The sequence below is a fragment of the Amblyomma mixtum genome, chromosome 3 (genome assembly GCF_055824585.1).
Source record: "Amblyomma mixtum isolate Tamu chromosome 3, ASM5582458v1, whole genome shotgun sequence".
Classification (NCBI taxonomy): Eukaryota; Metazoa; Arthropoda; class Arachnida; order Ixodida; family Ixodidae; genus Amblyomma; species Amblyomma mixtum.
The window spans coordinates 62,947,570-62,972,514 of NC_143014.1; the positions used below are offsets into that span (position 1 = coordinate 62,947,570).

At 43.1% G+C, this 24,945-nt stretch overlaps 2 protein-coding genes across 4 annotated transcripts in view; both read right to left on the bottom strand.

Moving 5' to 3' along the window:
- mRpL38 (mitochondrial ribosomal protein L38) overlaps window positions 1-14,586 on the bottom strand; it is a 24,764-nt gene extending 10,178 nt beyond the window's left edge. Inside the window, exons 1-6 of one of the 2 annotated variants that reach the window (XM_089579437.1) lie at window positions 14,299-14,586; window positions 9,186-9,344; window positions 8,895-9,103; window positions 7,828-7,946; window positions 5,214-5,372; window positions 534-670 (exon numbers count right to left, since the gene is read on the bottom strand). In XM_089579437.1, coding sequence (XP_089435563.1) covers window positions 534-670; window positions 5,214-5,372; window positions 7,828-7,946; window positions 8,895-9,103; window positions 9,186-9,344; window positions 14,299-14,422 — 907 coding nt within the window. In that variant the 5' untranslated portion in view covers window positions 14,423-14,586. Of the gene's footprint in view, window positions 1-533; window positions 671-5,213; window positions 5,373-7,827; window positions 7,947-8,894; window positions 9,104-9,185; window positions 9,345-9,791; window positions 10,967-14,298 lie in introns of those variants that run through there. The other variant, XM_089579438.1, reaches the window with a different exon arrangement.
- A 3,126-nt stretch (window positions 14,587-17,712) lies between these two features.
- Window positions 17,713-24,945, bottom strand: part of RanBPM (Ran-binding protein M) — a 58,091-nt gene continuing 50,858 nt past the window's right edge. For both annotated transcript variants that reach the window (XM_089579433.1, XM_089579434.1), the window contains one exon: window positions 17,713-24,696. In XM_089579433.1, coding sequence (XP_089435559.1) covers window positions 24,563-24,696 — 134 coding nt within the window. In that variant the 3' untranslated portion in view covers window positions 17,713-24,562. The remainder of the gene's footprint in view (window positions 24,697-24,945) is intronic.

The following is a 24,945-nucleotide window of genomic DNA, read 5'->3' on the forward strand; positions in this document are numbered from 1 at the left end:
AGCAGAACACCATTAAGGTGTACCAACATGCTGACTATAACAGAAGCCTAGATCCAGAAAATGAAGCCCACAGGCACTAAAAAACGTGCAGAAAATCGTGCACACACGAAAAACGATGAAAATGAAAATGTTTATGTGCAAGTGAGTTCTGGTAAAGTGAACAGGGCAGCCATGACTTTTGAAGTTGCCCTTCATTATTTATCCCTTTAAGGCGCTTTTTATACAATAGTGAAACATCGAACTCGCAGCTTTTTTCTTAGTTTGTGCTGCTCCTTGCAGTGATTTTTTTTGTTTAAGGTAAATTTAGCAGCCTTCACAGCACGAATAAGACTGTTTTTAAAGCCCGAAAACATTGGACCAAGATCTATTTCACATGCAACTACATTTTCCACTTGGTACAACAGCGAGTGTTTGTTGAGAAAGCACTGTCGTGGAAGCACTGTCGTGCTCACTGTCGTGAGCACCTTATGCAACTGTGTGCACTACTTTCACAAGGTGAATCACATACTTGCGCACTACTACAACATCCTTACTCAAGGTTTTGTGAAAGAAGTCCACCAGGCTGTCCTCCCAGGTGCACTGAAAGAATGCTAGGCCAGCAGGTGTGAGTACATTTTCGAATTCCTTGTAGAAGTCATACGTTTTAAATGTCCTCTCCTTCAGGCTGGTACTAGAGGAAAGCAAAGCAGAGTAAAGAAAAAAAAAAAATCAGAGTCCAAAAGAATTACTTTCCAATGCAGCGGACGATACTAGCATTCTTTTGTGAAATGAACAAAAGCATATTCACAGTCACATAAGAATCCAAGCAGCATTACACAAGAACAGCGTTTGTGCTTCACTACAATACTGCCAGGAAAAAAAGTGGCATATAATGCAGTTGCACGGCTTATTGCTCTTGTGGCACCTCTCAGCATTTATGCCACGCTGAAGCGCCACTCATTGAAAAGAACAGAATGAGTTTCAGAAGTACTTGCTGTTCGGCTAGCTGGTTCATAATAAATCTGAATGGCACAAGGGAACGAACACAGGAAGACAGAAAGAGCTCCTGTCATTAGAACGAAATGACATGCCTCTGGATGAAAATGGTCACCACTACATCTGTCTAGACAGTATGCGCTGCTGGATGGCTGCAGGAAAGTGGCACAGCAATCAAGTCTAAGCCAAGCGCTAGTTTTATATACAGCAAAAACTCGTTAATTCAGACGTCAAGGGGGATGGTTCAAGCCTCCAAATTATCCGAATGTCAAATTATTGAATGCCCCGCCCCCCTCCAATCGTCATTAAGGCAACCATCATCTCATTTTAAAATTAAAGCCGCTTGACAACACCAATTTTTTCGGGGTTAAGTGAAATGCTTTAAATCATGCATGCTATTTGGAGTGTCAGAAGCAGCTAGAACAGCTCCATAATGATAAGGGTCTGTGGCTTCTCTCAGTGTGTGATGCGGTAGCTCAGGAGCTCCTTCACATATGGCATCACACATACGGAGGCTTCACTGCACAAAAAGTAGGCAGCTTGCAATGAGCACGGAGTTTCGGTGCGCTGCAGAACGGAAATATCACAGAAACGATGGAAGAGCGCATCGGTGCAGGAGAGGCAAGACTCCATCAAAAAACATCAGCAACAAGACAGTCATTTTTCTAGATCGCATGCGGTCTAGACAGGCTCGGCTAGCTGATAGCCGCCGTCGCCGCTGTCTGGCGAAGAAGCTGAAGAAGCTCCAAAAACAAAACTATGTAGCTGGACTCTGCCTATCAACGGTTGCCTGCTGATCATCAATGCAGCTGCCATCGCACCCATGTCAGAGGGGCGTGGGAAACAAATGTAATATGCAGGTCAGGCCTGACGATGAATGTCGATATGACGCCACTTCAGGAAGCCCGTCCGAGCCAACCGATGCCAGCACCTGGACGTCCAAATAAACGAGCTTCTGACACAATAGTCTTACATGGGTATTTGGCGGGACTCCGGCGGCAGTCCAAATTATCCAAATTTCCCAAATTTCTGCTGTCAAATAACGAGGTTTTACTGTACCACTTTTGCTCCTGACAGTACATACACACGGTGGTGTGCTTTTTAGAGATAAACAAAACTGTTGTCATCAGAATCGTTAGGAAAAAGAAAATCTTTTTCCTCATCAATGGCCCAGAGCACTGCATACATTACTGTGACCAGCCTTCAATTAGCTAAGTTTGTACTACCACCTTCTGATGAGTGAAGAGCAATCACAGTCTCTGATGAGCCTGCATAATCAAAACCGTTCAATAGGCAAACTTTTAAACCGCACAAGCTGCAATTAACAATGTTTCAAGGATGGCTGGGAATGGGCAAGTTACACTCATCTAAAATGGTAAGGTGGTTAAAGCAATTACACACTATCACTTTTTCTTCCTCAAAATAAATAGCACAATAATGCATTCAAAGTATTTCTCACAAAATCCATCTAAGATTTCAACGCCTTTCAGGCAGAACCGTTGCATTTAATACATCTGCTTAGCCACAGGCTATTATCCACTGGAATGGTCTTCCAGAACACATTGTGAACATCTGTGATCCAGCTTCATTTAGGACCGAAGTAACGGCCATTTTCTCTAATTACTGATGTGTCTTGGTTTGGTTTGGTTTATGGGGTTTAACGTCCCAAAGCGACTAAGGCTATGAGAGACGCCGTAGTGGAGGGCTCCGGAAATTTCGACCACCTGGGGTTCTTTAACGTGCACTGACATCGCACAGTACACGGGCCTCGAATTTCTCCTCCAAAGAAATTCAGCCGCCGCGACCGGATCGAACCCGCGTCTTTCGGGCCAGCAGCCGAGCACCATAGCCACTGAGCCACCGCGGCGGCTCTGATGTGTCAATAACTACCGTATAATGATGCTCTTAACGCCCAGTGATCAGAGCTAACAGTCAATAAGCGCTGTTTAATCATGTCATTCATGCTCATGTCATTACCCTTATTTATGTATTCCCCCCCCTCACTCAATGCTAAAATGCTTGGAGCCTGTGAGGAGACAAATAAATAAATAAATTCCAAACTTTGAGCTAGTCCATAGCAGCGACATTTGTGAAATTTTCCCATTTGCAGCAGATTTCAAGAGTAAAATTTGGCGAAAAGGAAATTTGTGTAGTTTGCCCCTGTGGTTCTTCGAACAGATGGTCTTGATGTCCTGTCTGTTCTTCGTCAGATAGTTATTTATTGTTCAGCGACAGAACGCTCCACATGTGCTACCTAGGATCAATACAGCTGGGCGCACCAACACCGGCTGTTCTGTGCTATGTACCATGCGCGTGTGATTTATTTTCTGTGAGAGGACATGCTGAGCGCAGAGTTTGTACATATTCTGTGCCCGCGCCACCACTGGCTGCTTCGCAGTACACGTGTGTGTCACGCGCCTCACCCCGCTCCACGCTGCTTCAGCAGCTCTGCGTCTTCACATCGAAGAGGGAAAAGTAGAGACTCTCTGCGCTAGCGCAGTTGCCACCTTGGAAAGTTTGCGCAGGCGCTATGACACAAGTGGATGCCTGCCCGCAGTGTTTTGTTCTGCTTCACCTGGCCTTTCGTATTTACTAAGCATGATGCCGGGACTGTAGCAAATATTACTGATACACTTATTAGTCATTATCGTGATAAATCAAAGGAAGGGAATCTTCAAATTTGTGTCGTGTTATACCTGACTCTCCTCTATATGCATTCAGAACAAATAGTATGAATTTTTTTCCCCAAGTTTACGTTCCACTCTAGAATGCAAGCAACAAGAACAGCACAAACTTTTTGTCCCAGTGAACATTTACATTCATTCGCAGCACTCTGCACTGCTCTTTTACTACACTTGTGTAACCAGCTGAAAGAATGCGAAGCTATGAGGTCCAAACACCTCCAAAATTTGCATGATCCCAGGTTGTGCACAGTCCTCAAAAATGGAGTGCAAAGTAAGCTCTCGCTAGTTGCACACTGTCACTTTTTGATCCACTCATGCAGCCACACAGTTCCTGTCATGTTGTCAGTGCATGCGCTCTTATGCTGGTGAAAGCAGGGTACCATGAGCAGCAGTATAGATATGCAGTACTAGAGTTACTCCCCGAAGAAGCACAAGTGGAGAGAAAATGAAGCGGAGAATTTTGAAGCGTCAAGTTGAGCTAACTGCCTCACTGTTACGTGAAATGTTAGTGTAAGTGAATGGGGCACAAGAAAGGGGGACAGAGTGCTCATGTCCTCTTTCTTGCATCCCATTCACTTTCACTAATTTGTTACGCAATAGAGATCATGTGTTGAGGGAAACATAATTTCTTCGTTCTTGTAGCACATTTTGAAAGAATTCTTTCAGTGACGTAACATGTAAGATGGCCTGTTGATTGCAAGGTATTTTTTGTTATCAACAAAAAGGTGCTGCAGAGCCCCTTTAAAAGTGTAGACTGCATAAAGTTCACAATCTACGCACGTGCTTTTTGCATGCCGCCTTCTTCCTTATTTTTCTCACAAAAGCAATATGTTGCGTTAAAAAGCCTTTTTACCAGCCCCAATAGAGATAGGAGCAACTTCGTTCAGAATTGAGGTGAGAGGGTGTTGTGTTATGCTCCTCACTCCCTGTGCGACTGATGGTTATGGTTTATGGGGATTTAACATCCCAAAGCGACTCAGGCTATGAGGGACGCCGTAGTAAAGAGCTCCAGAAATGTCGACCACCTGGGGTTCTTTAACGTGCACTCACATCGCACAGTACATGGGCCTCTAGCATTTCGCCTCCATCGAAATTCGGCCGCCATGGCCGGGATCGAACCCGCATCTTTTGGGTCAGCAGCCAAGCGCCATAACCACTTAGCAACTGCAGCGACTTGTGTGGCTCATGCATACAACATAAACAACTAACCCTTCAAATTTATGTAAGACGATTAAATATGCACATTATCCTTTAGGCAGTCTGAATCTCATATTTAAAATGAGTGCATGTCTGTGTGCACTCCAATTTTAGCACTTGTGCCAAGGGTGTCAAGCTTATTTCCACATGTAACGCTTGTTTAGTTTGATTTACATGGGAATCTGATGCCCTGAGTATGGTTTCTGGATATGCTAGGCGACCCTGAGTGAATGTGTTGCACAATTTATTTTTTAACAAACAGACACAGGTCATCAACAAAGAGATCACACTTTTTTTTTTTAAGCTAATAGATAAAAAGTCAGCAGTCACTTCAATAAATCTGAACCATCTTCTCACCTGTTTGCAGACAATTTCTGATTAGAGTAGTCAATTACTCCTTCTTGTTTGTACAAAACAAACACAAACCGATGATAGCCAGCACCACGAGGAAGAAAAGGCTGCAGGTAGTCGCATACTACTTCACCACTTGGAACCTGATTTCCTTTTATGTTGCCACTGTAGATGACAAATTGAATAATTTATGAGTTGGTTGTTAAGTGAAACAGAGGGTGACTGTGAGTGAATGAACTGATGAACAAACAAATGAATTAATTATACAACATAGGTTGTTGAAAACAGCAGGTGATACACAAGTACACCAAGCACACACATCAATACATTAATATTGATACTTCAGCAGAACCAACAGCCAGCAAAATAATATGACCAGCAATGTGTTCAGCATAGATTCATCGTGTACTTGCCATGTCTATCTATGCAAGTAATCATGGCAGCCCAACAACACGGCATGGCAGTCAAACAGGCACGCAACTTGATATTTCAAAGAGAGCCACATTACACGCTGATTCTGAAGGCAGTCAGATCCACCAAGACTTTCTGATACTGGTTTTGAGTGAAGGCTTTATGGTGTGATGAGGGCCTTCTAGAACAGGGATCACATGTACACAGCTCACCGCAAGAGCCATTTGCCATTAAGTATTTCAGTGTGCACTCTGCAAATGCTTATTACTAGTCTCAAACACTTGTCTGGCTTCTGCTGTTTGTCAATGCCGACAATGCTGTTTCCCTTCACAGCTGCAACATGAATAAAAACTTCTAGCCAAAGTACAGCTTATATTTTCCCCTTGCCTGATTCTCAGCATTAATTTGTTGCACAGCATTGATTTTACTAAAACGTCCGGAAGTTAACCTTCAAATTTTCAACTGAGATACAGCATCATTCACGTGTCCATACAGGCAGCTACAAGCACTCAGTGGACAAAATAAGGATGGTAAAATCACTTGCAGAGCATTAAATTGTTTTCGTAACTTCACCCACTATATAATAAGGTGGAACTGGTAAGGCTACAAGCCCAGAACAGGTCACATTTGAAGGCTGACATCACAAAATGACCCTTTCATTGACATTCTGTTAAAATGCAGCTGCTCCAAAAAATTCAAGGTAGGCGCAAATCGCCTTTTCTATTCTCTAAATGAAATGTCTTTGTCTTTACGGTGATTATTTCTTTTCCTGCTTCCAGGACAGATATGCCCTGGAGTATGCAGCATGGTCTCCTTTGTAGTTTGCGCAGCGTAGAATAGCGTCACATCCCTCAGATAGGTGGTCCTTCAAAGCGAATTTTGTGCAAGGTTTCCAGCTACGACAGCTCTGTGAGCCATGGCCAAACCTCTGGCAGTTGAAACATCTGCGGCGGTTGGGAATGTATGGCCTTAAATTTACTTTCAAATAGCCTACTTCGATTGTTTCAGGCAATGTGCAAGTGTCAAATGTCAGCACCTGGTGCTTTGTGTCTATTTCCTAGTTATCTTTCCAGATCTTTATCCAGTGAACATTACAACTTTTTGGTCGGTGAGTCCTTCAACCATTTATTTTTTTGTGAGGTGTACAAAATCAACTTCAGAGCCTCGGACAGTGTTTAGAGATCAACGGGAAGTGACCGAGACAGGGCTGTCCCCTATAGGCATGATGTTTGCGAGTTTTGAGTACTGGATGTTGTCATGCAGTTCGAGAAGCAAGTCACTGCTGGTCATTTTGGATACCTTGCAGCCCAGGCCCAAGGCTTCTGCCAAGCACTTTGATACCAGGAAAGGGGACAGGATTCTTGCTTGTTTTTTATCTACTTTGCTGTGGATGACATGGAATTCATGGTATGTTACCTTTCATTTGTGAAAAAAATAAAAAGCTTGGTGCTTTATTCCACCCTCTTTTCAAAGATTTGGAAGGGGGGAACTCATAAAAAAAAAAGTTCTTCGGTTATGGTGCCAGCCATCTACCATGGAGCCCAACTAGGGGATGGGACAGGAACTTGCCAGTAAGTCTTGCCCACGCCAGCTGTATACCCTAACTATAACCACATATGGGCAACTAAGGGTAGTTACTCCACACCAGGTTAATCCTAGCTGCCAGGAAAAAAAAGGAAAACCCAAGACGGGAGGAGAAGACAGGAAAGTCGTGAGATAGAAGATAGGAAAATGAAAGATGGAGAGGAAGACAGGAAAAAGCTACTGCCGATTTCTCCAGGTCAGGTCAAGCCGGAGGTGCCGTCTACAGGACGCTGAGGCAAAAGTGATGTTTGCCTCTGCCGAGGGGCCTTTAAGGTTTGGCACTGGCTCAACCACCAGAATCCCCTTTTCCCCGGACATGACGCTACCACACACAGCCCAGTGTGGGTGCTCGCGGTCCATGGTGTCGCACTGGACACACAAACATCTGCTTTAACAAATGCCCACTGCGAGCATCGGCATGAAGTGGCAAGGGAGCAGTACCATACACAGACATTTGGACAGCTGGGAAGGTTTCTGGTTTTGTTTTCTTCAGTTAAGGAGCCTTACTATTTAAAATTTCTTTCTGTGTACACTGCACACAACAATTCTTTAACAAATACAGCCGACAAACTTCTGCTACTGGCCAATATGCAGTACGAAAGAAGTATTGCTATAATTTACTTACACAAACCAATGCAAATACTCTTTGTCATTTTCAAGCAGATGAGAATCCAAGCTTGTCAAGAGAAGTGTCCAAAGCATGTTAGGCTCGGAATCAAATGCAACTGTTGGTGCTTTTGCAGCCTGCAACAAGAAGGAAGCTTTGTTTACAGTGTTTACTTACATGAATATACTTGCCACTACAAGCTGCTAGGCATGCACTGGATTTTTAACCGATGAAACACCATAAGGTAAAGAAACAATTCACAGGGCAGACTATGTCCATCAACTGACATGCTCCGAGTGTTGAAAATTCTCAATGGCCAATTCCAAAATCGGCTGAAAGTTGCACTCTGTCCAGTGAAGCTCTTTCCTTCAACCTATGGTGCATCGTTATTTAAAAATGTAGTACATGCACAGCAGCACGCATCACAGCTCCACTACAACTATGCCTGCATTTGAGCTTCTGTACACTAGGCTTCAAGTTAAGTGCGACGTCAAAGGAATCTCCCTTTAGTTCACGTGCTAAAAAAGCACATAACCAGTGAATTTTCTCCAAGGGATGCGGTGTAAATTTGTATGTAGTGGAAATTTGAGAAGGCAACACAAGAAATTTTCTCCAAGGGATGCGGTGTAAATTTGTATGTAGTGGAAATTTGAGAAGGCAACACAAGAAGGAGGAGCAACACAGCCACCCTCATGTATTGGGCACTATGATAAAAGGAGTAGAAACATTCCATGGGAACAATGCACAAAGCAAGACATAGACAAGAAAGACACAGAGGCCAATGCTTCTCATATATGTACTGTTCTTCTCGCCTACTTACTGTCCGGCTGTATTGTTCCCACACTACAGTGCTTTGTACTGCCCCCCTTCCACCCCCTTCCAATTCCCCACTTCCTCTCCAGTAACTGAGGCACATCAAAAATTTAATCAGCAACGCTTGCTCTTAATCCCGTTATGCTTGTTTACTGCATCAAGCATGAGAACTTCACCAGTTACAGTGGAGTTTGGAAAGAAAATTCCATTTCTATTGAGCACAGCTAAATTCAAGCAACTAAGTTAGAAAAATGGAAACCAAGTAGACTTACCTCAGAAGGAAGAATTATGTTGCCATAATGAACAGGTGTGAAATACTCTGCATCATACTCATACAAAACATCCATGGGAACAACAGGGTGAAAGAATCCAAACTCATAAAGGTCTCTGAAGACACCGTAGTGGTCTGCCACTTCCTTCACGTGCATTGGTGCATAGATTTTTCTCCATTCTTGCCTTGCTTCTTCATACTGTATTTTCACTAAAGAAAATTGACAAAAAATGGATCAGACGGCAAATTCAAAGCAGTCTTGAGCTTTTATTTTGGAGCAAACAGTACTTACAGGTTCCATTACGCGACTTCTCAGCAAGGTCATAATTATCCTTGTTCTCCTGGATTATCTTTTGTTGTTTTTTCCATTCTTGTCTACTGACACTGTGAGGTGTGACCTTGAAACCAATGTTGACTCGTTCTTCAAACACTGGCTCCTTTGCTTTTAGAGCTGCATGTCAAATCAAACAGTGGTCAGTATATGGTTCGGTTTGGTTTGTGGGGTTTAACGTCCCAAAGTGACTCGGGCTATAAGAGACGCCATAGTGAAGGGCTCCGGAAATTTCGACCACCTGGGGTTCTTTAACGTGCACTGACATCGCACAGTACATGGGCCTCTAGAATTTCTCCTCCAAAGAAATTCTAGCCGCTGCGGCCGGGATCGAACCCGCGTCTTTCGGGTCAGCAGCCGAGCACCATGACCACTGAGCCACCGCAGCAGCCGGGTCAGTATATGAGTATAGAAAAAGCTATAAAAGTGCAGGTGACATGCTTACACCGTGTACCATTAGTACACGGTTCTTAATGCCTGATGATGACACACCTTTCCTTCAATATATTTACTAAAAACTCCATGATTTCGACCCATTGAAAAACAATATTTAAAGACGAACAGCACCTTTTTGTGGATGAATTAGCATTCCCTCATCATTCCTTGCTTTTCTTCAGAAATTCCATGTTTATCAACGCCTAATTTTTGATGTTTTTCAGGTATTTTGGCCATTGTGTTCATTTAGAATTTTCAAATAAAATTTCACTGCAATAAAGGCAGCAAGGAAGGTTATTTACCATCCTAACTTACAAAAATACATGCACAATTGCATAATTCTCGCCTGACGGGTTCAACACTCGATCATTTGCATCTGAGAAAACTGAACTCCACTCCATGCTGATATAATGATATTAGATAATGCAGGAAGTGAAAATTCCTTGCAAATCTAAGACACTGCCAGTCAGAGCAGTGCACTTTCCAACAATACATTACCTTAAGTTTATCAAGCTGTATACATAACATGCACAGCTTTGTAATTCTTTTTTGGGAGGAAGTAGGGACCTTTCTGGATTCTCAGCACGAAGAATGTCTTCCCAGTTAACCCAAGTGGCAGGGGCAAGCTTCCTCCACAACTACTCGACACTTCGCAAAGTTACTTATCACAGCCAAAGTTGCATTTACCATGTGTTGCTTGCTAACCAGTACCAGCCATCTATTTTGATTTTGAAAGCCACTTAGCCAGCACTTCGTGATATTTCAAGGGTCCCTTTTACTTTTTTTTCATTGGGGAGCTTGCCCTTTTCCTGCTGCTGACATATGAATGGTTTCCTGTAGTAAGAAGCTCACTACTAATCACTTATCCTTCTGCAATCTGTTCTCCGGCTAATTCTTACTGCCTAGTGGTTATGAGCACAACACTGCATCTGTTGCTGATATGCTGGTGCACTCTATACATTTAGTCAACGCAAAACCAATCTGTGCAGGCATGGCAAGGAACCCTATTTTTTTGTTACCTACAGCTGAATGCATAACTTTTCAGGACCACATGGTCTGCTTTGCATTGAGACTCAAGCCTCAGCCCCACATCGTGCATTGCAAGTCATACTAAACACAACAGTATACCTCTCCCTTGGTAAGCGAAAGCTAAAACTTAAATCTGTATTTGTAAGACCCATAGAATAGATGAGTACATCTGTACACTAAGTTAGCAGCACTTAGATATAGCTCCTTTCCCAAACTTGAAAGGATGGCTAAGTGACACAAACCACAACACGAAAAGAATGAATACAAGAAGGAACATACAAGACAAGGAGGGCGTGATGACTAGTAGGTATAAAAAATTATTTTTGCTTTCTGCTCTGTTTAGCTATGTAATGTTTCAGTAATGCAGACAAGTTCCTTTTTATTCAGTAATGTCCTGAATAAAAAATTTAGTTGGTAGTTACCACTTTTCTGTTCTACATTCACTGTGCCTGTGGTGCAGTTGTTCTCATGAACTATTATGAATGTTCCCAATTTACCATCCTTTACAGACATTGTTTAAGCAAACCACCTTTTTTAGAGAAATACTAGCCTGCATTGAAACCTTAGCTCTTAGTGAATGCACCTCATAACACATCGGGGACAAGTGGCCGTCTGCTACCAAACAGTGTCCCTTGCGGGCTGCAATCTGGTTTGTTTTGGTTTTATGCGGTTTAGCATCCTAAAGCGAATAAGGTTATGAGGGAAGCCATAGTGAAGGGCTCTGGAAATTTCGACCACCTGGGGTTCTTTAACGTGCACTGACATTGCACAGTACACGGACCTCTAGCATTTTACTTCCATTAAAATGCGAACACTACGGCATCGAACCCGCCTCTTCTGGGTCAGCAGCCGAGCACAGCAACCATCGAGCCACTGTGGCGGCTTATTGTTTACCAGTAGCAAGTCAACAATTGTCTAGCTTGTACAAGCATGCTCAGACAACCCATCCCACTGTCGGATAGCAACAATATGTTCATATTTACATTCCATACGTACCCTGGCATGCCAATTTGCACTGTGATAGAATTCAGTTACCGCAATGCCATGACAAGCCAGACAGCATTCATCTTGTTAATTCCTCTAACTGTATCCTCATAAACTTGTGCTGATTCTGTTGCAGTTATATCATACCAACAAGATCAAACCGCAACACTTCCATGCCTAGCTAGCGCAATCAGGAAACAAGAAAGCAACACCACAAAGTTTACCGCAGCTACCTTTATTTGATGGCTGCTTGAATCTAATTACAGCAACAGTGACAAGCTGGGTGAAAAAATTTATGACTGAGAGCAATGGAAAACAAATGACTGCAAAGTAGTTCAACTTGCTTTTGCCATGAACCTCAAGAAGCCTAAACAAGTTAGCAAACCATGGTTTCTTACTGTTTATGAACATCCATGTTTAAAGAAGAAAAACTACACACTAGCGAAAACAGTGCAATGATAGACACACAAAAAAGAGAAAGCAATCCAGTCCATTAAACATTCTGATTTTGATATGTATGTATAACTTTCACAGCCATAATGGCTAAATTTTTCGACAGAACTGCTCAAGTAAGGACAAAACAGGGGCCAGTTGGTTAACCATCTTTCAAAAATGGGCTACTGGGTACAACACGAGAAGATGAAAGGACGATGGACGACAAGCGCTTGTGTTGTATGTACATCGTCCTTTCATCTTCTGTTGTTGTACCCAGTAGCGTGTTTTTTCAAGAAGCTGCTCAACATGAGGACTGCAGTGGGGTAAGGATGGTGTTAAAGAGGGTCTCCAGGTTTTTTTTCGAGATTCATCTAGTCTAATGAAACTTTTACTAGAACTTTTCCTCCCCGTCTGTTCACTTACACCTAGTTGGGAAGCTGTGCAGTAACTCATTCCTGCGCAAATAGATTTTGAAGTTTGCCATTTACGTGGCCTCATTTCTGCCGATTTCTGCGGGCAACAGTGCGTTTGCGACGTCACAAACGTTAATCTTACTTTACTGCCCGCTCCCCGCGTGAGGTACAAATTTTGAGGCTAGAGGAGTTCTGGGCCACACGCGCGTTGAATGGCCATGAAGCCACTCGACGCGCGTACGCGTGTCTTTCTAGTAATGTATCTAACGCATTGCTGCTCCACTGCCAGCCACAAAGTTCTGGTTTCGTTTTGATACATGTTGTTTTAAGATAACTGTACTTGGTATTTTGAAAAAGTTTCTTGTGCCGGAGACAGGGGACTTCAAGGAATACGATGCGATAATTAACTTTAACTGTTGGAGAAAACCCCCGAGTTGCTCGCCCCGCAAATCTCCCACACTGTGTACTGAGGCACGGAATAAAAGGCATCGGGAATGTTACAGGTAGAAGCTCTTATTCAATCTAGCATTACGTTATACATAGGCAAGCGATTGTCCTCTTTGATTTTCTCTAAAGCTAAGGCTGAATGCACATGTTCGCCCTTTACAGAGCACCGAATCAGCCTCCGTGCGGCGTAACACTTTGAAGCTGGTGTCTAAAATGCGTGTGTGAGGTCTGCCAATTACAGCACGGCGTAAAGCAGGCCTTTACGTCAGACCAAGCACCAGATGGCAAATTTATTCTCGTTTCGCGCTTCACCTGGCGTTGCATAAGTCAATGCTCACGCGCGCTTCAACGAAACGTCTTGATACTGCTACTCGGGGTTCAACAGACCCCTGTGATGACAAAACGCCGGCTGTAAGCCGCCCTAGGCTAATATCGCATCTCCAGCGCTGCGTGCTACCACGGCGCCATCGCGGGCTTGCTGCCGCCGGCCGCCGGCCTGGCGTTGCATAAGTCAATGCTCACGCGCGCTTCAACGAAACGTCTTGATACTGCTACTCGGGGTTCAACAGACCCCTGCGATGACAAAACGCCGGCTGTAAGCCGCCCTAGGCTAATATCGCATCTCCAGCGCTGCGTGCTACCACGGCGCTCTCGCGGGCTTGCTGCCGCCGGCCTAGCGTTGCATAAGTCAATGATCACGCGCGCTTTTGAACCCTAGGGCGGCTTACAGCCGGCGTTTTGTCATCGCAGGGGTCTGTTGAACCCCGAGTAGCAGTATCAAGACGTTTCGTTGAAGCGCGCGTGAGCATTGACTTATGCAACGCCAGGCCGGCGGCAGCAAGCCCGCGAGAGCGCCGTGGTAGCACGCAGAGCTGGAGATGCGATGAGGCTCTGGAGGAGAGAGGGTGGTGGTAAGAGAAGGAAACCCTGTTCCCCTCCCCCCCCCCCGCCGCGCGCGTGAAAGAAGGAACGGAGAAGAGAAGAGGAGGAGGAGAGGCGGCGTTGGGCGAGGAGACATATGCAACGCCAGCCCGGGATCAGCCCAAACAAACTGCGTCGGCCAAAAGAAAACTACTGCAATTAGTTCAGCCCGTCACCTCGCAAGGAACCGACTGCAACGTACCAGGAAGGCTTATCAAAGACTTCCCAATTTAACCAAAATGTGTGCAGTTTACCAGTATAAGGTGTTATATTTAGTGGAGCAAAGTGTAAGCAGGGACCACCACTGTTATTAAAGCAATTTAGCACTGCTAAAATAAATAGCTGTAAATTAAAGTTCCAGATATTTCGTTTCAAACTGTGAGCTACAAATAAAACTCAATGACACTAACCTTGCATCTTTTCTTCCAAACTTTTCACGGTACTCAACGGTGGAAGCCGAACAGAACGAGCCATTGCAGGCTCAAGGCGCCCCAAAGACCGAAAGTTTTTCAAAAATGCGGCCAGTGTAGCCATTTCTAATATTTTAAAGAGTGGCGTCCAGGTATTTTACGAGCTCTGCAGCAAAGCAACACATTTATAAGACACAATCCTCCATCAGGTAGAAGAAACAGTAGCAAGCGCTAAACCACTGGTAAAACCATGCCATCCATGCCATGCGCAGCACTGGATCGAGTTGGACTGATTTACGGCTTGTATCTACATTACGATCCAATACAATCCAGATACATACCATAAAATAAAAATACACCTTACCGCCAATTAAAAAAAAATAAATTACGCGTGTTTGCCGGGTGCTCAGAGCAGTTTAGTGTGTCCGCCAAAAAAAGAGCTTTTGCTACTTTTGCTATGCAATGGCTTTTGCAGTGTTTGCCCGAAACCACTGAAATTTTAAAGCTCACAATCTTCTGAGCAGCGTAGCACTGTTAGCACGATTAGTTCTAATTCAAATAAAAATTATGCTCCATCAGGTTATGCAAAGATGCGCCCAGAGGCGTTTTTTATTATTACTATTGAAGGAAAGGGTACCAGCCTCACTTCTCGGTGGATACCTCAACTCAGCGCATTATAAAAACAAAAGATTGGTTATCAGGAAATGAAAGGTGCAACATCTGTCTCACTTTCTTGGTGGACACCTCAACCACGCCGCGAGAGATTGGAGGAAAGTGAGAATGAAGGAAGAAAGAAACAGCCAAAGTAGAAAGACAGATATGCGTAAAAAAAAATTTGGAATCACAGCCACCATTGTCACAGTGGTCATAGCAGGTCACAGTTTGGCGCAGACATGGAACTGTGCTGTTACGCTACCGAGCAAGTCTTCATGGGCGAGTTCTCATTTCAAGCTTCATTGTCTGCCCCAAGGCAGAATACCCCAAGTATTTAGCTTTTTGCGGGCATTAGAAGGCAGTTCAGTCGGATTGCTTGGAGATCGTCACCATGCTCATATGTATGTTGCCTTTGCAGTTTTCATTCATTTCAGCTTTAAGGGCAAGTAGATAAGCTTTCCTACACTTTACTGGCCAGCTCATTCGTGCAGCACGCCTTATGTCCGCACGCGGTAGAGAAATTTCAGTTATGAGGTTTTCATGCGCATATAAATTAAGCGTTTAAAAGAATCTCCAAAAAGCCACTACCTCAGTGCACCAAGTTATAGGGAGAAGTTAAGAAAAAAACGCTCCATATGTGCACTGCAAAGTACTTTGTCTCAAGTAATAATGCATAATTTTCATTTTAATGAAGCCTGTTCATGCTAACGCTGCTCAGAAGTTTAATTCTTTTTTGCAGCTTCAAAGTTTTGGACAGCTGCTGAGCGAGTATTTCTTTTTCACGCCGTCTACAATCGAAGTACTCAAGTATTGTTAGCGTAACGTGGGGACTTGGAGACACCCAGCAGCATAGCTTCTCCAAGGCTTCTCTTCCAGTTGATACTTCTTCTGCCAGTTATTCTGTTTTGCATGCTTTGGCTCGTAACCAGCAAATGCAAAAAAAACAATATTTTTCGTTGTTGGTACCTTAGACACACAGCAAGAACTAGAGCAGTGTACATATTGCCGCGAATCTTTGTAGCGTTCGTTTGTAGTGTTTGTTTGTTCATGCTTCAATTAAGGCTGCCGACGCGCCGCTTTATCGCTTCGTTTGTAAGACGCGCCTAGATTTATCTCGATTGATCACATCCGGACGGAGCCGATTCTAGTTTGCGCCAGAAGGTTCTAGTAACTTCCTAAGCTTTATCTCGAATGTTCGCTATCAGCTTTAAAAAGAGCACGGCCGACAGCGGCGGGCATTCTGTTCGACGACCGCCGAGCACGCTTGTTGCTACGCCAAGGCTACGCCGCCGCCGAGTGATTCAGTTCTTTGCGGGCGCAAGTCAGCCCAAATAAAGAGCTTAGCTAGTTTTCACGAGCATTTTCTTTTCATATAATGTACGCTAATAAATTGCTTCGCAGATGAGGCATAATAAACTAAAAAATGACTACACAAACAAGCCTGTTTCACATGCAAGCGAAAGTGCTAGCGAATCCTGTCGCCGCGGCGGAAAAACCTGTTTTGAGTCGTCGCTGCGACGAGCGGCAAGGTTTCAACAAGTTGGAAATTTTCGCTGCGACGCGCCGCTCAATCGCTCAGTCGCTTGCATGTGAACCGGCATTTACATAACCTTTGGGCCTTAAAGGGTAAACTTAAGAAATGAATGAATATCACAAATTAATGGTCACTGCCATCATGTGTGCATGTATTCATACACACACATACAAACACTTGCATCTTAAGTCCTTTACCTATTTATTCATGGGTCTGGTCCACAAAAAGATACCATGCCTGCCAGGATTCAAAGCAGAACTATTGATAACAAACCGAACCAGACCACCCTATGATGCAGCTGTGCTGCATACATGAGGTTAGCTGTAATGTGTGTGAGCTTTTCACAATGATGTCAAAGGCTGTCATCATGTTTGACGCTTTACCGTGGGAGGCACTTGCCAGCACCTGCTCATAAATTAGAGTTGATGTACAAAGCTCCTTCATGCCTTCCCCAGTTCAAATACCACCTGCCTTGAAGGTGATGTCTGGGAGCCAAGAACAAAAATGACCCAACATTAAGTGGAGCATTCATGATGGACAACCAGGGCATGAAAGAAGTATCATGGAATTTGTGAAGGCGGGCGAGAACCAAGAGCGCATTTTTTAGCGAACCTTACAGCGATTGTTTTACCTTATGTACACAAATCATCCCATGGTTTCAAAGAGGTAGGAGGGATGCGGCATCCACCCCCAATAACCTGAGCACTATTTGTGCCGAGGTGCAGAAATATGTCACAAGATCAAGTGGCGTGAATGGTGGTTGCCTGTCCGAGCAACAATCTTCGTTTATTCTGTGCAATGTTGGCACATTGTATAGGTGTGGGGCTATGTATGCTAGGACAAACTGGATGTTGTGTGAACATATGGCTCAAAGAACAGTTCAAATCATGCAAGTTATTCTTCGAATTCATCCCAAGATCTTGCCTTGCACTGTTGTTTGTGTCACCGCATTGTTTTTTTTTAAACATTGCACTTTTTTTCAGACGTAAAGACTGGGTGGCCTGAGAAATCACGAAAGCATTTCACATTCATACAAAAAGGATGATTGCACAAGTCGCCCTCAATTAACCTGCATTATCCTGAAATGAACAAATTTTTAGCCAGTTCTTAACATGGCTAATGGTGATAGAGGGGAGTTTAGAGGTGTGTGTGCTTGTTTCTGGTATTTCTGGTATTTCCAGTCATACCTTTTCTTCCTCTTTTTGTACACGTGCAAAGCATTGATAGCTGGGCGTTCTGATCACCGGTTTTTATTCCTTTTAGTGCGAAACCACTACTTGACGGGGTCAAACCTAACCAAGAATCTTGTGGCTTGCATGACCTTGAGGGTGCAGAAATAAAGTAAATATTGCAGTGACTGGGTTCCGAACCCGCGGCGGCGTGAACAGATCAGCTTCGTTGGCCACTTCAGGAGAGCACCATGATATCACCGCAGCCGATCACACCTCGTGTTAAACTGCAACACACTCTCGCGCCATGCATTGAACACCGCAGATCAGCTTAACCCCGATCAGAGTTTAACTAGAGTCTAATATCGTCGTCGTCAGACCTGCCGACGACCCAGCAAAGCAAAACCATGAGCCAACCAGGCTAAACACATGCTTTCATGCATCTACTCAATTTAACTATGCTGAAATCCTACCACTTTTTTTGGGTTCTTGTTTTTCACATGTACAGTCTTCCATGCATAAATTCTGCTTTTCTGTCGAGTCTATTTTAGGTCAGTGCTTGCAACATCTCATACCCGTGTCACACATGGGCAATCTCAATGCCCATTGAGTCAACGACCATTGAAATTTTCACAGGCCACCTAGATGCACCGGACTAATTTCAATGATCATTGAGTTAGTAGTGAGCATGCAATTCGAAAGATGGCACTAGGGGTAACAAAATTAAAAAAAAAAGTGAAGCTAAGTGACATTGAAACTTTTTCCGGAAAAATCGATCCAAACACTTCACAATTAGGCACAATCTAGAGAAAGCGATGGCAGAGCAATGTGGGCAGCGATGCGTGCTTTGTTTCAGAAGCATTCACTTTTCGCCGGCGAAGCAGCCACAGATCAGTGACCGTCTCTGCTGTATTCCTAGCCACTATCGTTGCATCATTTGTGGGGCGCTTATTTATCTCGGTTGTTGCAAAGTGCGCCAAGAGGCGAAAAAAAGAAACAAAGCTTAGCGCCGTTATGCCTCACAGCAAGAACAGCATCGATTTCTTTACAGCTGACCACCGGCCTTTCTGCACAGCTGTTATTTTGACTACCGAATATGAACTAGGTAACGCAGTTAAAAATTTTGCCATTAAAGGGACGGAACACTGAACTTTAAGGACCTAACTTTTTTTGGCACAACGGAAAGCTTGCTGTCTAAAATGCTGTATTACGCAATGGTTTTATTGAAAACTCTGTAAGAAACTTTTACCGAGAATTTTTAAATCGGTGCATGTGCCCATTTTTATGTATTCCGTTGCTGGAAACCATGATCAGCGAGCGCAATGGCAATGGTACATTGGCAAAAGCGCCGTACTAATATAGATATCATCCCCCAGACAGTGATAAGATATATTTAGTACATAGAATAGCGTCCATTTCAGTTTTCACACTCAAAAGCTGTTACAGCACAGTGATTTACACCTCACTGACGAAAGATTACGTAGACCGTGGTTGCTGCTCGATCCAAGAAATTCAAAACACTGTAGTGCCATCTAGTTACAAAAGCTAAAAGCGCATGGTTGATGATGTGAAGGGAGCGTTGCTTTTCATCAAAGGGCGCACTAGAGAGAGTGTAAACCATAATAAAACAATGAACAGACCTGAAAGAAAAAAAAAACAGAGCACTTAAAATAAATACGTGATATTTTACAGAGATGTGGTCACGTGCAGAGGCGTAGCCATAGGGGTGGCTTAAGGTGCTTCAGCACCCCCTGGCACCGGAAATCATTCTCGATTTTGTCTACAATGTCTTCTTTCACTCTCGAAAAAGACATTTTGGCGCGAACATTGTGAACTCAGGCTGGATTTCGTGGCAACATCCATGCACCTGCAGCCACATAATGCAAGGAGCCCCATCCTAGCACCAAGTTTCAAGGGCGTTTCAATGACGAGTAGGTTTGTCGCAGCATCTCATGGCAGCCGTGGAATCCACGGAGCGCATGGATTTCAATTCTGAAACTTTATGGATATAAATTTTTCACAAATTTTTTTTTTTTTTGGATAGTGAAGCAGCAAAAATTAATGCAAGTAAAACGGTCCGTTCCTTCAGGTCCACAAATTTATAATCAGGAAAACCTATGACTGTTCATTAGCTTTTAGAACCGCAGAAATTTTTGCCGTTTAACGTAACAGTCAGTATCATGATCAAAGTTATCATATGAATATTGACCAACCTTGCTCACTGAAAGCCAGGAACATGTGGCATTTCCTAACAAGCACACTTGGATATTGGGTGGTACAATATGGCACATCGCCTGTGGCTTTCGTTCATCCTTTTCAGCTACCTGCTTTTACTTCTTTTTTAAACCAACGCAATACCCTTCTTTAAATTTGGATGCAGAATAACTGTTGTCGCTGTGCAGGCAACTAAAACACATATTTTCATATTGAATTCTGCATTCTTCCTCTATTATTCTTCCCATATGGTACTGCTGAGATAGCAGCATGGCCCAAATATCGCGATTTCTGCGATCATAGTTTTGTTCATGCCTGGATTGTCTATCTTTCTATGCGTAAAGTTTACAGTGATTGAGCAACATGTTTTTAGCCTTGTTTGACGCATTATATACAGCAACTTTTGCTTAGATATGTAGGCTTCTTAGAGACCTGTACGTATATATTAAATTTCTTGTAGCAAAGGTTTAAGTATACATGCAGGGAATGCAGTGAACTTTGTCTCCAGCGACACTTTTTTGCCCTTTATCCAGCTGTATCTTCGCATCTGTGACATTCCATTTATTTTTGCATTTCTAATGTATATTATGCAGAATTCCTGCTTTTTATATGTGCTGTCTGCTGCAACTGTAATTTCGGTGCAACTACAATACTCGACCGGTGACAGCTGCGCCTGTGCAGTACACTGGAACGAAGGACAGCACCACTTAGATTTTTCCCTGGCTGTTGCATATGTACAAAATTGTAAACAAGGTTCTTGAATGACAAAGATTTGTTAAAATATTTGTCCTCAACTCGTTTATTTCATGGCCTTTATGTTTCTCATATCAGCGGCATGCAGTGCTTTGCTGGTTTCGAACTGATATCGTTCTAAAGTTTATGTGATATTTTCTTTACTTACTAATAGACAAAAACCATGGAAGCATTTATATCAGTTATTTCTACCACAATTTCGGGGTTCTGGGACATACAAATATATTCTTTTATGAAAAAATGCATATTTTACTGGTCTTGACAGTCGTAGCGTTTAAGAATTCATTTGCAGCATCTAATATACAACAGCATTGGCAATGCAGTTATTATAAATGTATTTGATCCCTTGACAAACAACATGAGCCCCCCCCCCCACAACAAAATTTCTGGCTACACCATTGGTCACGTGGTGGGCTACAGTGATAAAGGCAGGTTTGACTGCAAGATGGCTTTTTATCCCATTTTATATGCAAAATTAAAATTATAAATCCTTGTTTCTTTGCTATTAAAGTGCTCACAATATGAGGCACAATCTATTCATTTCCGTCATAATCTCACGACACGTTTTGGTCAGTGTTCGGTCCCTTAAAATGAAAAAGATGTTTTTGTTTATTTCAAGATTTTTTTTTTTTTCAACACATGGCAAGTGCGAGTCTCTTCTCAATGGCCCTTGAGTTTCCAATGGTCATTTGTGAAGCTCCATTGAGTCGATGCACATCAAGTTCAATGGCCATTAAAAACCGTCATGTGGCACTGGCCGATCCCTAATGAATTCGATGCCTGCCGACTCAATGGGCATTTAAACTGCCCGTGTGACAGGGGTATTATTCTTCCCTTCGAGTCAGTGTTCAACCATCGTGGTGTTATCCGTCACTAATCTCTACCAACCTGCCCAGGTTTCTTCGCTATGGAAGGAGACTTCACTGGCGTGAAGTGCACCACTAAACAAAACAAGCCATATGTGTGCTCACTACACAAGCACAAACAACCCAGGACGAAACTTCCATTACCATTTGTTGCGTAAACTTGCGTAGACTTCACTGTCGTGAAGTGCACCACTAAACAAAACAAGCCGTATGTGTGCTCACTACACAAGCACAAACAACCCAGGACGAAACTTCCATTACCATTTGTTGCGTAAAAAAATAAAAAAAGGAATGAAAAACTGCACTATGACTTTGAGACTTGCCTACATGAAAGTATGATTCTACACCAACTTCGTTGCAGAGCCTGCAGTAATAAATATAGAATAACACACGCCAAAGGAGCATGCAGCCTTGCCATCTGGCTGTCTTCTTACACTTGGTGCATGGATTTTGTTAACAAATACTACGGCGATATTGAACAGTTGCGACAGGGGTTGCTATATTCAACAGCCACGGGGGTGCTGTTACAAATCATAGCCCATACAGTTTGACTGCAGTGCCACCAGTGGCAGTTTTTACAACTACCCAGACTAAAGCCGTAACAAGTGCCAGTAGCTACTTGTGGCTACAAGGTACACTGGTTGTATGCCACAGCTGCTTAGAAATTCATTTACTGGCCATGCAACACTTCACAGGGAATATGAAAATTCACTGCGCGACACGAAACCTGGAGAGACCACACCTGCAACATACTGTGAGATGATTTTTGAAGTCACTAACAATCTGCTAAATAGTCTGGATGTCCTCATTTTGCCTCCTAGACCATTTCAAAAGCATGATGCAATATGCTGCATTATGCCCAGATAGGGTTGTGTAACCTGCTGACTGTTTCCATGGCTGCCATGCCTGTTGCAACAGGCATGATGTTTTGCTTTTGCTTGCCAAGCCTGCCTGCTTCTCATGTCACACCATATCGCAAGAATGCACAATGTTGGTTTTCTGACGTCACGAAATGCTCTGATGGAACTGCAGTGAGTAACATTTTTCGGGGAAACAAGAAGGAACAAATTCTCCACTGACTCTGCAATGCACTGAAAAGGACAGTATCATGTGGCCGAGATGTTCACCGCCACATCTACTGGATGTGTTCACTTACAACACTGAAAAGGCATCTCAGGGCCCTTATATAAAGGACTGGTTAAGGACAGCATGCTGGTGAAGTAACAAATGTGCACTGCATATGATGCAACAAAAAAAAAAAAAAGAGGAACTGAAGCTTTACATTTTCACACAGTACTATTAATGTGGCAGCATTCAAGTTTCCATATCTGCAGCAATAAAATGAGCAAAGTGGAAGCAAATTCTGACTAGCAAAAAAGCCGCTGTGATGTCACCATGTTGCTATGTTGCTACAGATGATGGCATGACATTATAAGCATGCTATTGGATGTATTTTGTGCACCACCTTGTTCTACTTACAGTGCACCATTGAGAATGAAAGCACAAAATAAAATTGTGAAAAGTAAAGGCCACGTTTCTTGTTAAATTTGTAAATACAAATATTTCAAAGCATAAGGACATGCCAACATTGCAACTTAAAAACAACAAAGCACAACCCAAAACTGATTTCTGCAGGGTTATAGCGTCGCCTTGCAAGGCGACGCAAATCTCAGCAAGCACAAACTGCTAACAAACTGCATTAGTACACCCCTCAGCCAATGTTACTAGGAAGATTAAAACTTCTTACACTATGCAGAAAGCAAAAAACAAGTAAAGACATCAGCACAAATATATGTCTTGAAAAATAACATACGCATGGTACTAAGCAACAAAAGTGGCATCGTTCTGTTAAAGTCACTGCTCATCACAGAAATCACTACTAATAACAGTAATTCATTAGCACGGCACCAATTTGGTGGATCTTTGGAAACAGCTGCTTTTAGACCTACACAGATGCCATAAAAATTCCAACTGTGTAATAAAAGCAGAATTTCATTCACATAGGCATTGCAAACGAAAACCAAGCAGTCTCTCCACACAAATCTTGATGAATAAAATGATCACATGATTTGTTAAGAGCTCATCCACAAACATTCATTCACCAAGCTTGCAACTTGAAGCACTGACCACACTCACCCAATAACAATTTATGCATGTCAATTGTGATGTGAAAACAACCTCTTAACATTTTTTTCAGCTCATATGAAAGTTTACAAATAAGGCAAGAACTACAAGTCGCTAAGCAAGCAAGGCAAGAACCCCAGGACAAGACTGGCATTCCTTAACCATTCCAAGCTCCTCGAAAAAGTCCTTTCGTATCATGCATTACTAGACAAACATCGGCTTTTTGCAGCTTATCCTAAGGAAAACTGGTCTGGTACCAGCATTTGGCACACAGCAGACCCCCACTGTGCATCAACTTATTTATTCAACCACACCAAAAGTTAACTACAGCAGCACTCAGCTCACAGTGACAAAACCCACAATAGGGTATTCACTTGTATGTAATGTGTATGCAATACTGGTTGTTACACAATTATCTGGAATTTAGGGAAGAGGATACATGCCTTGAAAGTTTTTCTCACATTCAAATCCTGTACAAAGGTAGCCTTCCATGGTTTATTTTCTTCAGCAACATGTATGACAATATTTTCCCGCTTATTACACAAGAAAAAAAAAAGTTTCATGTTAAATGCTGTGACTCACACAGCCAGTACCAACTTATTTTTTCCACTTCTGAGCCAGGCAGTTGTCAAACATGGCATTAAGAAAAATGCACGAGAAAGCCATCTTTTCCCAAGAGCTGTCAAAACAACTGTTGGTTGACAATTTTTCCAAAATTCCAAATAACTATGCAACACCCATCATGTAATAGTTGAACCGTACTGTACTGTGCTTGAGAAAGTCCTCTTGTCTTGATCATGCCTAAAGCACTTTTCTGCAGGTAGATGAGGCATCACCACTTCAGCATTTCATTTGAAAACAGGAGGGGGGGCGCACAGGTAGCCAGCAGTATGGCTTGTAAAAAAAAAGAGGCTTCCAGGTATAATTACATGGCGGGGGAACTGTCACAGTCACTGCTGCAAGAGTGAGTCAATGTTGGCAAAGGCGCACGATCCCAGACCTGCTTTGGACATCAACTTGAGCAGTTCCCGAGAATGGGCCACTATGAGCTCCAGTGGCGGGCGACGAGGCAACTTCTGAGATTCTGCAACGAGGAAGAGGGGGTCCGGCATTGCAACTTTCCTTATTGCACAGTCTGCAGAGTACTACAATATTCCAGAATAGCTGCAGACAGTAGGTGAAATGGCAGACCTACGTGGAACTCAAATGCATTAATTAGCATGCATACTGCTGATCACTGTGAAAAGATGAGTTGCAACTAGTATCTTGTGCAACCTGCCTTTGTGCTACTGAACCCCACCAGCTATATGTGTAGGTACTAGTGGCTACTTTG